Raw genomic sequence first — 14,631 nt, forward strand, 5'->3', positions numbered from 1 at the left:
AATCCAGTTGCAGCGTATCTTCTGAGCATTAAGCAGATTTGCCCATATCGAGTGCCAAGCGAGATTAACAAACATGGCTGGGAGGAGCACAGGGGTGGAGAAGCAGCTTTTCTAGCCTACAAATTGCTGAAAGATTTGCTTTGCAGCTGCCAGCCGCAGACTGTGTGCAGGCACACATGCACACCTTGATTCTGCTACCCACAAGCGCTGTTGCAGCAAGGCAGTCAAGTATTTTAAGTGCCACCGAAATCATATGCACCAAGACATACCCAGATATTCCGAAGGATGATTGTTAGTGCAGGGATCATTACTAAAAGCTATATTTAATGTGTATGCCCCCTGGAAAGGAGGTACTAACCACTGGCTCCTTTCTCACTTTAACACAGCAGTGTTCAAAATTAGCCAGGTGCTACACGATTTTTGCACCTGGCTTTGAACCATTTGCAACCAATTGAAGATATCTGGGCATCAGGTTGATGCCTGATATCTCCACCATCTGGGGATCAATGGATCTGGACTGTTTTCACACTTAAACCCTGCCCTCCAATGCTGTAGAATTCTATCAGTTATATTTTATCTGCACAACCAGAATGAATTTCTGGAACCAAAATGCTTTTCCTGTGCAGCCTGAGCAGTCCCCATTAAGAAAAGAGAGGTCGGAATAGGCCAATATACATGTGGAGTGTCCCTGGATGAAGTGACTTTTGTTCTTTAAGTTTTCAAAGCTCTTAGCGTAGCTCAAGGTTGCCATCTGAATTAGCCAGATGTTTAACTGAGAATCAATCACAGTCAATCCATCACTTGAAAAATAAGACTTTAAAGCCATCTTGCCCGAAAATGGCAACTAGACATTCCATTTTGGCAACTGCAACCTTGGTTTAAGGAGCCACTGGGCACCTAGCTTATACATCTGAGTTTCTGTTTCATGATTTCAGCTCAACCACCACTTCTTGCTTTTCCGACTGAACTACCCAAAACTGCTGCTAGCACATCAAAGACCATTAGCCGCCTTATTAGGGGAATCCTGCTTGTGACTCTAGCAGCTTTCAGAACTACTCACTTCTATAGATCCAAGCCCCAGAATCCAGATTCCCCTCCAGGCTCTGCTGAAAGACAGAAGACTCCAATTTGCAAAATCTCAAAGAGACAGAGCCCTGCCATGCACCGCTTTTAACGGGGCAGGCAATTAAATCTTCCATAGCCAGCCTTAGCTAGTACTTCCCAGCAATGTGTACATAAGCAGGTGGGGTAAACTGTCAGAGCTATTGGGCTGGCAGCACCAAGTACAAGAACCTGGACCAACAAACTCAAGGAAGAAGGGGGCAGTTTCCCGCTAACCATTTGCAAATGGAAAGCAACTCAGTTCGGGGGTGGGGGAGAGATGCGTTCCCATGCTGTGAATTCCTGGTATTCGGTCTTCTCAGAAGCCAACCCCCCAAAATATGGCTGACGCACACAATGAATGCCTGCATCTGCCCAACTTCAAGGCAACGCGTTTAGGGTGCAGCTTTTACAAAAGTGTGGGAAAAGAAGCGGAGGCAGAATTACCAGTCGGGTTTTGTTTATGGCACCTCTTTATTTGGTTAGCCGAAGATGCTAAAAGCTTCACTGGGTGCAGAAGAGACACACACAAGTGACAGGCTACGTATGTGTGGACAGATGGATTAGAAGGAGTATTCCCAAGCCTGTGAAACATCGGCTGTAGTGGCTCTACGACTCTTGCCAGTCTTGATTATAAAGCATGCTTGTTCTTGGCTTCTCAGTCAGATAGGAGTGGTACCTTTGGGATCTAAGACAACACCCCTGGCCCCTCCCAGACACTGTTAAGACGATCTACGTGTGCCATTCCTTTCGCAGTATGCCTTTAAGTGTTCGCTTAAATGTGCAAATTGTTCTATGAGTTGTACTGTACTAGGCCAGCTTGTGCTGCCTGAATCTAATTTGCTCAGTGTGCAGGGAGGGAGAGATGGGGTGAACAGGAGTTGCGCAGAAACTAGCACTTCACAGGATTGTTTTTTTCTCTTGCCCACAATTAATGATTGACCAGTATTTCCCCCACCTGGCCATTATTACTTCCTCTCCATCTCTGCCTTCATCATCAGGGCTATCAAGTTTTTGATCTGACCACCCTTTCCCCAGTGTTGCACTCCCCAGGCCATTCTGCATATCCAATCAGGCCTGGATCCAGAGATTCCTGGGAGCAAATACTCCTGCTGACAAGATGGAGAAAGCAGAAACAAGATTTCCACTGATTCACCTCTCCTCTGTAGTCCGCAGGGGTTTGCTCTGGGAACCATGTGGGTGGTGGTGCAAGAGTTAAGTTTCACAGCTAGTACACAGATGCAAAGGACTGAATTACATGTCACCAATGCTCTTGCAGGACTTGAGGATAAGCTAAGCTACAGGTATTGCCACCAATACAAGCACCAAGTTCATTTGTTTCATCTTAGCTCTGAAGACCAAGACCTATTATGTTTCTCTGTATTACACTAATTACCGTATTTTTCGCTCTATAAGACGCACCAGACCACAAGACGCACCTAGTTTTTGGAGGAAAACAAGAAAAAAAATATTCTGACTCTCAGAAGCCAGAACAGCAAGAGGGATCGCTGTGCAGTGAAAGCAGCGGTCCCTCTTGCTGTTCTGGCTTCTGTGATAGCTGCGCAGCCTGCATTCGCTCCATAAGACGCACACACATTTCCCCTTACTTTTTAGGAGGGAAAAAGTGAGTCTTATAGAGCAAAAAATATGGTATTCTGCCTTTATTAAGCTGGATTTCCGTAACAGGTAATTTATTGAATTCATCTTGAATCATACCTCAGAAGGGGATTTGTCACACAGGAACAGCTTTCAAGCTAAGTTCTGGGGAACACCTCCGGGTTCCTCAAGAGCTTATCAAAGACTCTTCAAAGGCAAGTTCAACAATAGCTTCCCTGCAAAACAGATTGCTACCCCATCTTAATCTTACACTGCAACGTGCAGCTGCATGGGGCTGTTCTAGACTTCACCACCAATTTACATATGAGGCAATGGCAAGGCCAGGTGAATAGGTGCACACACCTGTGAGTGGGCAGGTGCACAGAATATTCATGAAGGGCACCGCAGAGCAGGACAGTGTTGGTCAAGCAAGTCAACATCAAATGGGTGCCCTAAAACAAACAAGTTTAGGAAGTTTTCCCTGTTCAGTATAGTTGTCTTCCCAGTCATTTCTACATGTCTCCCTAAAAAATGGCTAGGGGGAGATTTATTAAAAAAAATCCTATTCTGCAAAAAGTTAAGAGATCCCGGTGTACTTTTTAAATTTACATTCAAAATCTGCTCCTCTTTGAGTCATTTTTTCATTAAGAGTTTGTGTTCTTGCTAAATTTGGAGAAAGGTCAACCCTTTCCCAGCCCTGATCTGAATTAGCCCACGTTCCCTCCGCCCCCTCCCAAAGCTGCATTTTCCTTTTCCAAACCATAGTTTGCCAATTCAGATGTAGAACTATGGTTTGACTAAACCAGGAGCTAATTGAAGCAAAGCACACTAGGGAAGAGCATAAGCATCCTTCTTATTCCTGCAAAACTGAGCCAACTCTGTGTCTTAGCAGCAAAAGAAAATGGACTTGAATCAATGTTTAGAGGACTGCTGCTTTCATGATGAAAGTTGAAGCTATTTACATTCTGAAGGGATGTTACAGCCATTTTAGTTCACCTCCTTGGGCCAATTTCTTCTGCTTGCAAGTCATGTGCAAGCTTTAGCCAACAGCATTGCCCTACAGGACTTCAAATCATATTAGCCCATATAGGTCAGCTTGCACTAAGCTCACTAGATTTACCTAACGTGACTCAAGTAAACAGAATATGATGTTTGGAAAGAGCCATATTGACAATAGCTGCAAAGGCAACCCTTAAAAAGCCCCAAATTGGCACGTCCCCATCATTTCTCCCCCACCTGCGCTGGGCTCACGTAACAGCTTGGCAGCTTATGTGGTCCCTCAGCCAAGGTAAACTTTTATGCTTCTCAGGTTATTCGATTCTAAGGCCTATGCCTTAGAAAAGTGTTGCTTAAGACTTTCAGAGCATTTAGGAAACTTGCTATCAGCAGTCTGTTCTGACTCACCAAACTTCCTTCAAAATCTCCTTTGCTAAGGTGAAGGGTGAGGTCACATCTGACAAGGCCAACCAGGCCGGGAAAGCGGAAGTATCACTTGGTTCAATCTTGTGACTCGCTAGTTCCAAGGAAGGAAGGGAATCCTCCCGTCAGCAGACTCTCTGGTGAAATTACAGTCGTGCATATTTCAACTGTCTTACGTATCCTAAGAAGGTCTTACTGTGCAGAAAGCCCCAAAAGCCACACCAGCACAAAGGTTACATGGCATTTGGAGACACTGGCTTTCATGCAGTGCTGGATTACCAGGTAGGAAGAGGAGGAACCAGCCTATGGGGACCCAGCGACCACGGATCAAAATAATATTGATTTGATGTTGAAAGGAAGCTACAATCAAGCCTTTTTAGTTCAATGTGAGGTAGGTCCCAGGATTTTGACTGCCTAGGGGCCTCCACAGGGTTTAATCCAGCACTGCTTTCATGAGTCAAGACCATGTAGATAACCTTTTTCGGTTTTCACACCTGCACTCACTCTGCACCTCGTTCCAAGCACTCTGTTTGGGACAAGAGAAATAGTATGGGGTAAGGATTTACCCCACCTACCCAGCTTGTGCAAATACAACTCTCTTTGTGCACACACTTGCGTTCACGACTGACTGCTTGCAAGTTGCAGATTCCAAGAAAACAACACAGGAAGGGAGGTGAAAATGTTCCGCTGTTCTCAGCGGATCCAAGATATTTGTTAGGTGACCCGAGTGCAATGAATTGTCTGTGTATGTGGAAGAAGAACCACATCTAAATTACAAAAGATTAGGAAAACGAGATGGTCTGTTTAGTGTATCATCCTATTTGCCACAGTTGCCAGCCAGAGGTCCACAAGGGCAAGAAACCTCTCCCGTGGTTGTTGTGCAACTGGTACCCAGGGACATGTTATCCTATCCTGGAAGCTGGATACAGCCATCTTGACTAGCAACCATGACTGATTCATAGCTCCTTGAGACCTTTTGAGTTCTCCCCTACACAAAGATGCTCCATGCTCTACCGTCTTAACTACCATCCTCAACTGGTTTCCAAGATCCTATTAGCTTTCCATTGCTAAGGTACGTTTAATTGTTCGTTTATCTGGCACCCCCACACTTAAGTCCGGATGAGCAAAATACCAGGAAATTTTTTTTACAGGTAGCAACAGTTTGTCTAGGTTTGTTTGCACAGCTGTTTCTTGCAGGGGTTTCTGCTTTACATAATCTAATCTAATCAGGGGGCCTAGAGATTAGCACAGCCTTCCTCTTCTACATCTGATTAATACCCCTGACTTCTCCACACAATGATGCTTTCCAGAATCACAGGAAATACGTAATGTTTACAGTCCCAAGCATCAGGTACTTTCCACTATTATAACAGCACACCAAGCAGTGCACTGAACCAATCTTTGCATTGCCATAGCTGAAGGAAAATGGCCAGCACAAAGAAAGGAGTCAGCAGAACTAAGGAATTCTTCCATTAAATGAAGCCCACCTACATGAATCCCTGTCAAGTCTGAGGAATGCCAAACAGTGTGAGGATTAATCAAAAGTGGGCAGTACAGAACAAGGGAAAAGATGCCCTTGTTTTGGTTTTTTTATAAAATGAAATCATTTGTCAAGTTACAATGGCAACACCACTTTTGCCGCATATTCGCTCCTAGTGCTGTTTTGCTGGATGCTAAGTCTTTTCTTTATTTAGCCAAAATCTAAGCAAGTGCATTTCAATACATCAACCCTTTTGGCATTCTGTAAAATCTCTAGGGTTTTAGTGTTCAGAAAGGGAATCTTGATAACTTATTGACTCTGCCAATCCATCGGCTGGGTGGAGGAGGCCAACCAACAGAAGAAGCTCTCCGCAATGACTCAAGACATTACCATACAAGTCACCATCCCTTCGTTGTTAAGAGGCAGCATGTCTCTTAATACCAGTTGCTGGTAAATATAAGGAGGTGTCTGCTACTGAGCCCATGTCTTTGCTTGGAGTCCTCCCAGGGGCATCTATTGGCCACTGTGGAAAATAGGATGCTAGGCAAGATAGGCCTTTGACTTAGTCCAGCAGAACCCTTCCTATGTTCATAGGAGCAGCCAAACCTGCGGAGTCAAAATTAGAGGCATTCATAACATAATCCAGCAGATTGCAGAGTGCTGCTTAGGGAGTGAGAGAAGGGTGTCTGCCTTAGCTTGGAATTTTTGGACAAGAGAGTTCGGGTCTTTGCCAGTTCCTCCTCTTTTACATATGCCGCTTCGGCGATCACTTGCCAGAACTGCAACACATCAATGGAAGCTGATTCAGTGTCACTTTTATATGAAAAGAACACCCATTAACATGCTCAGTTGTAGCTACTGAATCAGGGAGTTTTCCAAATAACGTGCAGTTCTCAGAAATCTGAGTCAAGCACAAGACCTGCTACCATTACTAATGAATGGGTGGGGGTGCTGACAGTTAGTAATTCACAGCTTCAGAAAGGCCATCCACAAAATGCACACACTGGCATATATGTAATTCTTTGTCCACAGATCTTTCCATGGCTTAAGGCCAAGCAAATACACAATTCCTTCTACTGGATTCAAAAGGTCCACACCTTCAGTCCTACATACATGTCAAATGTTTGCTGTCCTAAATGACACCTGCTCACTGTAAATATGTGTGAGCCTCCAAGAGTTTATACACGGGTTCTGCCAAGTTCATTTAATACGAATTATTTTGTGAACTCACAGACTGCATTCCTACACAAACTTAGGTGAAGAGTAAGCCCTATTCAGCTTAATGGGACTTATCAGTGTAGACATGCAAAGGACTGTGCTGCAAATCTCTTTCATTACCAAGATGCAGTAGTGGTGTTTTTGTTTAACTTTATTTCCAATGAAGCCTTTATGTTTTCCATAATAAAGTTAGTCCCTACCAGCTATTCTGTTTCTCCTCATCCTCAACCATCACGTGTCAATGTAGCTGGGGAAGAAAGAAATAGGAAAACAAAAGAGAAATAAGAGGGGGGGGACTGTTGTTGTCTTTTGTCTATGCTTCCTGCACTGCAGACAGCTATTATTTTTCTCAGGTAGTCAGAAATACCTTGGGAGCAGAAGAGCAGACCCTAGTCCTTTTTAAAAAAGCCAATAAAGATGTATTACTCCTAAACATTTATTCTAGTGCAAGAAGCACTAGGGTCGGAGACGAACTGAAAAAGTCACTTGAATGAAGGTGAACAGATTTTGCCATCTCCTTCTGCCTCTACAGACAAAGCTCTGCTGAACTGGTCACAGGAATGCACCTCTGTTTTAATTTAAACTGATTTGAGTCTAGTAAAAACAAAAATACATTTAAAGGGCTTGCAACATGAAAAATGTGTTATTTCAACATGGCCACAGGTCCTATAATTTAGTTATCCGCTGTGTATCAATGCATTCAAGTTGTTGCTTACACCTTAAAAGACACAGGAACAACTGTTGCCTCTTCTTAGGGAATTGTTTTCCACACTGTGTCCCTGCTCTGTGCTGAGGAGCTGAGCTTATCAGCTTCGTCACAACAAACCCATTTGAATCCAAATATTTTCAAGCTTCTTTTCTCAGGGCTTGCATTACTCCACATCTAAGCAATCAGCCCAAATGTCATCAATAACAGCTGCCAGAAGGTCAGGATCACTCAGGACAGTTTAACTTCTCTGGTTTACAATAGTGTCTGATACAAGAGGAAAACTTCTTGTACATTTAACATGCACGTAAGACTCTTTAGAAGTCCTCCACGAGACCCTCTCACCTCAATCCATTCCTGTTATTGGCATAACAAGTAACCTTCTTTGTTTCTCTGTATCACACGCAGATGGGAGGTCAGCCCGTTCCCAAACGTGTTGCAATGCCTTCTCTTTCCCCCACTCCCCCCCAAATTCCTATGTGACGTAAGCACAATGCTTGGAGGTTGTCCCTCCCTTCTCCCCAGTAAGTTTCCATTAACTCATCTTCAGTCTCATGTAGGAACTTGCCAACAGCACCAATGAACCACAATCGTGTGTCATACACTTTCCCACATCTTGGCAGCTTTCCCAACCCAGTTTGACATACTGGGCAGAGACAGCGCTCTCCAGCTGAACAAGGGTTTTTCTAATCAGTTCCAAAGCACCACAGCTGCCATGTCAACCACTATTAAGATTTATGGAACCAGAGATGTATTTTCAAGCACCATGAACATCTTGGCTGAAAAAAGTGGTGACAATCATGCCAGCCCAGGTTGTTAAGTGATGGCAGCAGAACTGGATAGCAAGTGTCTTATTTTCTGGTACCAAAATCTGATAAATTACACATATGTGGAGGGACCTCTTGGCTTGACACCTAGCTCTTGGTGTTCTCACTGTTAGGCTAGTATAAGGCGCAGGTTTGCCCAACTCTGCCTTTCTTAAGCAGGGGGGATGCGACAATTCAATGCAAAACTAAGCCGAACAACATTTTGCAATGGATTATAACGGCCACGGCTCTGAACTGCTTTCACGTAATGTGAATCTAGGCCTGAAAGTACTAGAGCATTAAAGGAAATCAGCAAGCCATAAATGTTACCACTCCTAGCTACGAAAGGTGGGCGGTTTAGCAGTCAAGTAGTGCCCAAGAATTTGAAACAAAGCTGGTACCAACCCATGCAGCTATTTCTCTAGACCTCTATGATGTTTGTCACAACTGCACATCCCACCCAGAACCAAACATTAATTATGAGACACTGGCGGTGGAAAGAGGCCTAGAAAGGATATCTGATGGGGCTACCACTAGCCCAGCAGAACTAAGTCAACACAGTGTGAGAAAGTGGCTGAAATCCTACAGCATCACATGACTTTGGTATACCTGCTATTAGATGCCATGAGACTAGTAACAGGATCCCATTGGAAATCTCGAGAGCCAGTGCCGAAAGAGATGTGGCATAACAATAAAGGGAATATAGCTCTCTCGGAAACCTCTAACTTATCTCCGTCAAGCAATTCAAGGAGAGACTGAACTCAATTTGTTTGATAAAGGATGGTATCTTTTAGAATACTGTAACTGAATGAAACTTTATTATAATACAATGCCTGGACAATTTTTCAGTCTGTAGTTGAAATTTTTTTTCTTTCATTATTGTTACTGTAATGGAGGAGGGAAGGGCGGAGGGAAGAATGGTATCCATTTTTTAAGTTTATTAATGGCAGGTTTAGACAGGCTGTAGCAACCCTGTCTTCATCACATGGTTATTTGAAAATATAGGGATATTGTTCGGGGTTTTAGACATATAGTGGACCTAGCATTTTTTGTAATTATGTTGCACTCCATAATACCCAAATTGCACTTATTTTTTGTCTTTTGTTACTGTAGAAGACATTAATAAATATTTTTTAAAAGAGATCGACAGTGTTAATCACACTGTGGGCAAAGCTTGCATCACAAATAGAAAGTAATCTATCTACTGCCTGCAGTCCCAAATACATTGGTCAACAAGCCCACCCCCCTTTTCCTACTTAGGGCAGATCCAAACAGTGGCACTTAAAGCACATCCCCCCCCCCCAAAAAAAATATTCTTGGGAATGGTAGTTTGTGTAGAGTGGTGGGAATTGTATCTCTGTGACAGGGAAACTACAATTCTTAGGAATCTTGGGGGAAGGAATGTGCTTTAAATGCGTGTTGGATGTGCCTTAAGTCCATGGGTCTTAGTAACAGAGTCTTGATTTGCCAGTTCACAATGCTTTGAACCTCTTTCCTCCTAAACACAGTGGGGAGAGAAACAGACTAGTGAGGATGTTCTCTCTAAAACAGGGATGTGGAACTTGTAGTCCTTCAAGATGCTGCTAGACAGAGTCAATGATTATGGATAATGGGATCTGGAGTCCAACAACATTCCCCATCTCTCATCTAGAACATGTTCAGATAACTTGCAACCATGGTTATACTAGCAGTCTTTGATGAGCTCAAGAGCTACTCAACTTACACTTTTAATTACTTGTGACCAAAGTGAACTGCACTTCATCTGTACATGCCTAGCAGCTGTTAATTTTTCATAGTTATCTTGATTTACAGTGTTTTAATTCAGGACCCCCCCCCTCCACCACCATCACCAAGTGTGGAAGAGACAGTCCTAATGTTGGAAGATTCTGGAAAACGGAAATCAGAACTGTACTTCTTACCATGTTTCCAGTTCCTTTGCATTTTCTGCTATTTGATAACCCTGCAACCATGAGGACTAGAAACTCCTAATAAGTGAAAAGCTGGGATTGTCCAAATTCTAAATGGCTCCCACTGGCCACACAAGAGCTGCATGTGCCGCTTGACCATATACTGCCTATATGGGGAAATGTTGTATTAGCATCTAATTTGCCTTTGTGATGAAGCAAGAACATTTGGAATAGCTGTCAAGGCCCATTCTTATTTTGCCTTTGCAGAACAGGTAGTTATATCACATCAGGCAAATGAGGGCACACCTGAACTCTGCCCAAGCCTGTCCAAATCATATGGTACAAACAAAAAAATAAAGTTACATATTCAGGTTAACAATGCTGATTTGATTGAGAGAGACAGAAGAAAAAACTGAGCAGGAATAGAAAGAAAAGCCTGAGGGGTTCATGGCAGCAGGACAGGACAAACCAGTTTTTTCATTAATAATGCAGCACTACTTTAAAAAATGTGAAGCGGAGCCAATCAGATACTTAAGTTTTTGGAAATTCTACTACTGTTTTAACACTGCAGAGGAAAGCCAATTTCACTGGCTCCTTTACTCTTGTAACACCGGGGACCTGGTTGATTCTCCATGACAAAGATTCATGTATGCATTGGATGAACAGCTTCAGGAAATATTTTTTTAGATTTACACCCTTCCTTTTTATTGCAATACTTGGCAGGTAATGAATTTACTGGACAACTTTTTAAAGTGTTATATGCCAATCAACAAAGTAGTAAAATACAACATTAAAAAAGGAGACAACTGCCACAAGTGAATATGTGGATTAGTCTACTGAAAACTCCACATAATCTTCCTGTCACTAAATGGGGCCATTGCAAAAAGAAAAGGTGGGGGAGTACATTCCTGCGTATTTGGACCCACCATCTACTTCAGGCCAGGTAGTTAACAGGACTGCAAGTAAAAAGCAGAAGATGGCTAGATATTTTGATAACACTCAAGCTGCATGTCAACAGCATCTCTGACTGATAAGGGAGCTGAAGGAATGTTTAAAGATAGTGGCAAGTCTCTGAACAAAAGCTGCTGATAGATCCTAGAGCCTCGATTCAAAATTACCTGAGATTCCCTCAGACCTACTGAAGGGTGGAGGGAACACACCCAAAAATCCAGATCCCCTGGAAGAAGTTTCCCAAGAAGGTTTCTTTACTCCTGCCATGAAGGAATCTCCATGACAAATGAAAAAAAACAATTTACGACATCGCAGTAACAAAATGAGTTCATATCACATCAATATATGAAGAAGTTATGTTTTCCACAAACTAAATGCAGCACATTAAGAGCAATCAGGCAAAGTAGCAAACACATGCTGTAGTACTTCCAGGCAACTCGTATGTAATTATTTCTGTTGCCTATGTCCAACTACAGCAAAATGATGTAGGCTGAACCTGATCTACCAGAAGGTCAAGGAACACCCCTGCCATTTGCAGAAAAAGGCTCCTGTGATAATAACACAAAGACATCACCATGAAGGTGCCAGACCCAGCTCTAAGGGGAGGGAATTCCACAAGTTGTGCTTTTGGTCCAAGCAAAAAAGAAAGGCTTGGATTGGTAAGGAGACAGCACAGGTAAATGTTAAATAAACCACAGAGGGAAAGATTAAAACAAATCTATCCCTATCAAAAAGGGAGTTACTATGGAACTCGTTCCCACAGGAGTCAATGGTGACTGCGGACTTGGATGTATTTAAAAGAGGATTAGACCATGGGTAGGCAAACTAAGGCCCAGGGGCCGGATCCGGACCAATCGCCTTCTAAATTCGGCCCACGTGTAGAATGTGTGTTCCATTTAAAATGCATCTCAGGGTTATTTGTTGGGCATAGGAATTTGTTCTTTCCCCCCTCCAAAAAAAATATAGTCCGGCCTCCCACAAGGTCTGAGGGACAGTGGACCGGCCCCATGCTGAAAAGGTTTGCTGACCCCTGGATTAGACAAATTCATGAAGAGCAAGGCCGTCAATGGCTACTAGCCATGATGGTTATGCTCTGCAGGAATGCTACTGAACATCAGTTGCTGGAAACGGCGGAGGGCAGGAGGGGAGAGTAGCATCTGTTTGGCCCCCGTGAAAACAGGATGCTGGCCTAGAGGGGCCACTGGCCTGATCCTGCAGGCTGTTCTTATCGAGGGATTAAATAAATCTATCTTATTTTATGCACATTACCACTCCCAACTTCAGAAAGAGGTAGCAAAGTCTCTTTATTAGAGCAGCTAAAATACTGTCACATCCTTCCTAGGAGCAGTCTGCCGGGAGTCATAACTCATAACTCCCTTTCTTTTATTTCACTCCATGCACTCTCAGGAACCTTCTCCCACCCCTTCAGATGCAAAATTTCTCCTGCCAAGCCTATACAACACCATTAAGTTAACTGAAACAAGGCTCTCACCACCCCACAACGGTTTTGCATAGTCTTAGCAAACATATTCTAGCGAGTGTGTATTCGGCATGGTCAAAGGTCAAGAGGCAAGGGTGTTTACCTGAGAAATAACTACCTGTAAAGGTGTATTATGGGTGGCGGGAGAGGAGGAGCAAAAGGGAAAACACACACACACACACACACACACACAACCCAACCCAAGGTCTCCTATTGTCAGAGAACAACCGAGAGGGAAAATTATCAAATCCAGACCTACAAGAAAACTCCCGATTTGTACCATGACAGAGCCCTGGGGATTTCACTTAATGGGTTCTGCATGACGTTAGGGAATTGCAACAGAGCCAGGCTTTCGGTCAGCGGTTACTCATTCCACAGCTATGAGCGAGAGGAAGTGCTAAATAAGGCAGCGGGGCACGTTATTTGCCAAAATGTGCTGGTATTTGGAGACTTGAGATGAGAGGGTAGGAGAAAGGGAGGGAGGGAGGCGAGGAAGCCGCAAGGCAAGTCAAGAGGATGACGAAAGCCAGCGGGCGAGCGAGCGGGTGCAAGGGGAGCAAAGTGGGGAATAGAGTAAGGGTCGCCTATCCCACCCACCCCAAACAGCCTCACTGGAATAAGAGAGGGGAAAAGTGTTAAGCAGCCGCCAGGCGTTTGAAGGGGGGGTTTACTCCACTGTTAACTAGGGGAGGGGGTCAAGTAGCGGTGGAAGAGGAAAACAACAAACGGACTGGGAGAGGGAGAAGGAATGTGCATGCTCCTCGCTTCACGGGGGGGGGGGGAGTCTCATTCCCAGCTCCCATCCATAGCTCCAGCGATTCGGAGAGGGGCGTGCATGTGGGAAAACAAGGGGGGAACCCAACCCCATCCCACTTTCCCAAAAAGCAGAATTTCGTCCCAACGTTACAGAGGACAGGCAGGCAAGCAGGCGACCTCCGTTGCCCCCCCACCCCGTTACCGCGCCCGCAGCAGCAGCACCAGAAAAAATTAAAGAGAAGTAAGCGCTCGTTCCAAAGTCCCGTTCCCAAAGCAATGGGGGAGAGAGAGGGAATGGGGCGGTTTGCAGACTCTCCCTCTTCGCCCCTCGTGCAAAGTTCACAAGTTAGCGTGTGCGACGGAAGGGGGGGGGCGCGGCAGAATCAACACATTCCAATTATTCCCCGCTACCGATTCCCCCCCCCCCGCCCTCCGTTTCGGAAAATACCAAACCTTGCCTGCCTCCTTACAATCGCGCGCGCCCGCTACCAAATCAATGCCGGCGACTCCCCAGCGTCCGCCACCCCTTCTTCCCGGGACGCCCCGAAGCGACTCACCGACTCGGCGGCGGCGGCGCCCAGCAGCAAGAGCAGCAGGAGAGCGGGGGCGCACAGGCCGGCGGGGCGACTGGGCTTCATGGCGTCGTGGGGTCCGCGAAGGAAGGCGCAAGAGCAAAGGCTGGTCCGGTGGCGGCGGCGCGGTAACCAAGTGTCCCGTCCTTCCCCGCCCCGCCGCCGCTCAGCTTTCTTATACGCGGCCTGGCCCGGCCCTCGGGAGGAGGAGTCGCCGAAGCTGCGGCCTCCGCTTGCGAGGAGGCGGCGGCGGTGACGTCGAGGGGAACTCCCCCCGGCTTGAACTCGGGCTTCTCCTAGCGCTTTCGCACTCAGTACAGTATCTCGGGGTCCCCCTCTTTAACCCTTCGCTTGCTTTAGGTTGATAGCAAAGCAACAGAAAGTTAAGTTGAACTAATGTTTGTTTTGTTTTCAATACGTCATTGTTGATTTTAAGTGAGAAATACACAGTTCCAATGATACGGACAAGGGCGCCAACTTGAATAAAATATTGGGGGGGAGAGAGATAAACCGTTCATAATCGATCACAACACACACCATTTGAATGGTAGTGCCCATGAACGGGGGGAAGGCCCCTCAGTTATTTGGGGGGGGGGGCTGAAGGGACCTTGGCACCTAGGAGTTGGCTCCTATGGATAC

At 45.1% G+C, this 14,631-nt stretch overlaps 1 protein-coding gene across 4 annotated transcripts in view; it reads right to left on the reverse strand.

Moving 5' to 3' along the window:
* The window catches only part of SDC4 (syndecan 4), a 236,189-nt gene extending 221,828 nt beyond the window's left edge, over positions 1 to 14,361 (reverse strand). For 3 of the 4 annotated variants that reach the window (XR_014566087.1, XR_014566089.1, XM_083746355.1), the window contains exon 1: positions 13,978 to 14,175. Coding sequence is in view for 1 of the 4 variants with exons in the window: in XM_083746355.1 (XP_083602481.1) it covers positions 13,978 to 14,058 (81 nt within the window). In the remaining 3 variants the exon portion in view is untranslated. Of the gene's footprint in view, positions 1 to 13,977 lie in introns of all 4 variants that reach the window. The other variant, XR_014566088.1, reaches the window with a different exon arrangement.
* Between the last annotated feature and the right edge of the window lie 270 nt (positions 14,362 to 14,631).

This window comes from Podarcis gaigeae (genome assembly GCF_964106915.1).
Source record: "Podarcis gaigeae genome assembly, chromosome: 6".
Taxonomy (NCBI): Eukaryota; Metazoa; Chordata; class Lepidosauria; order Squamata; family Lacertidae; genus Podarcis; species Podarcis gaigeae.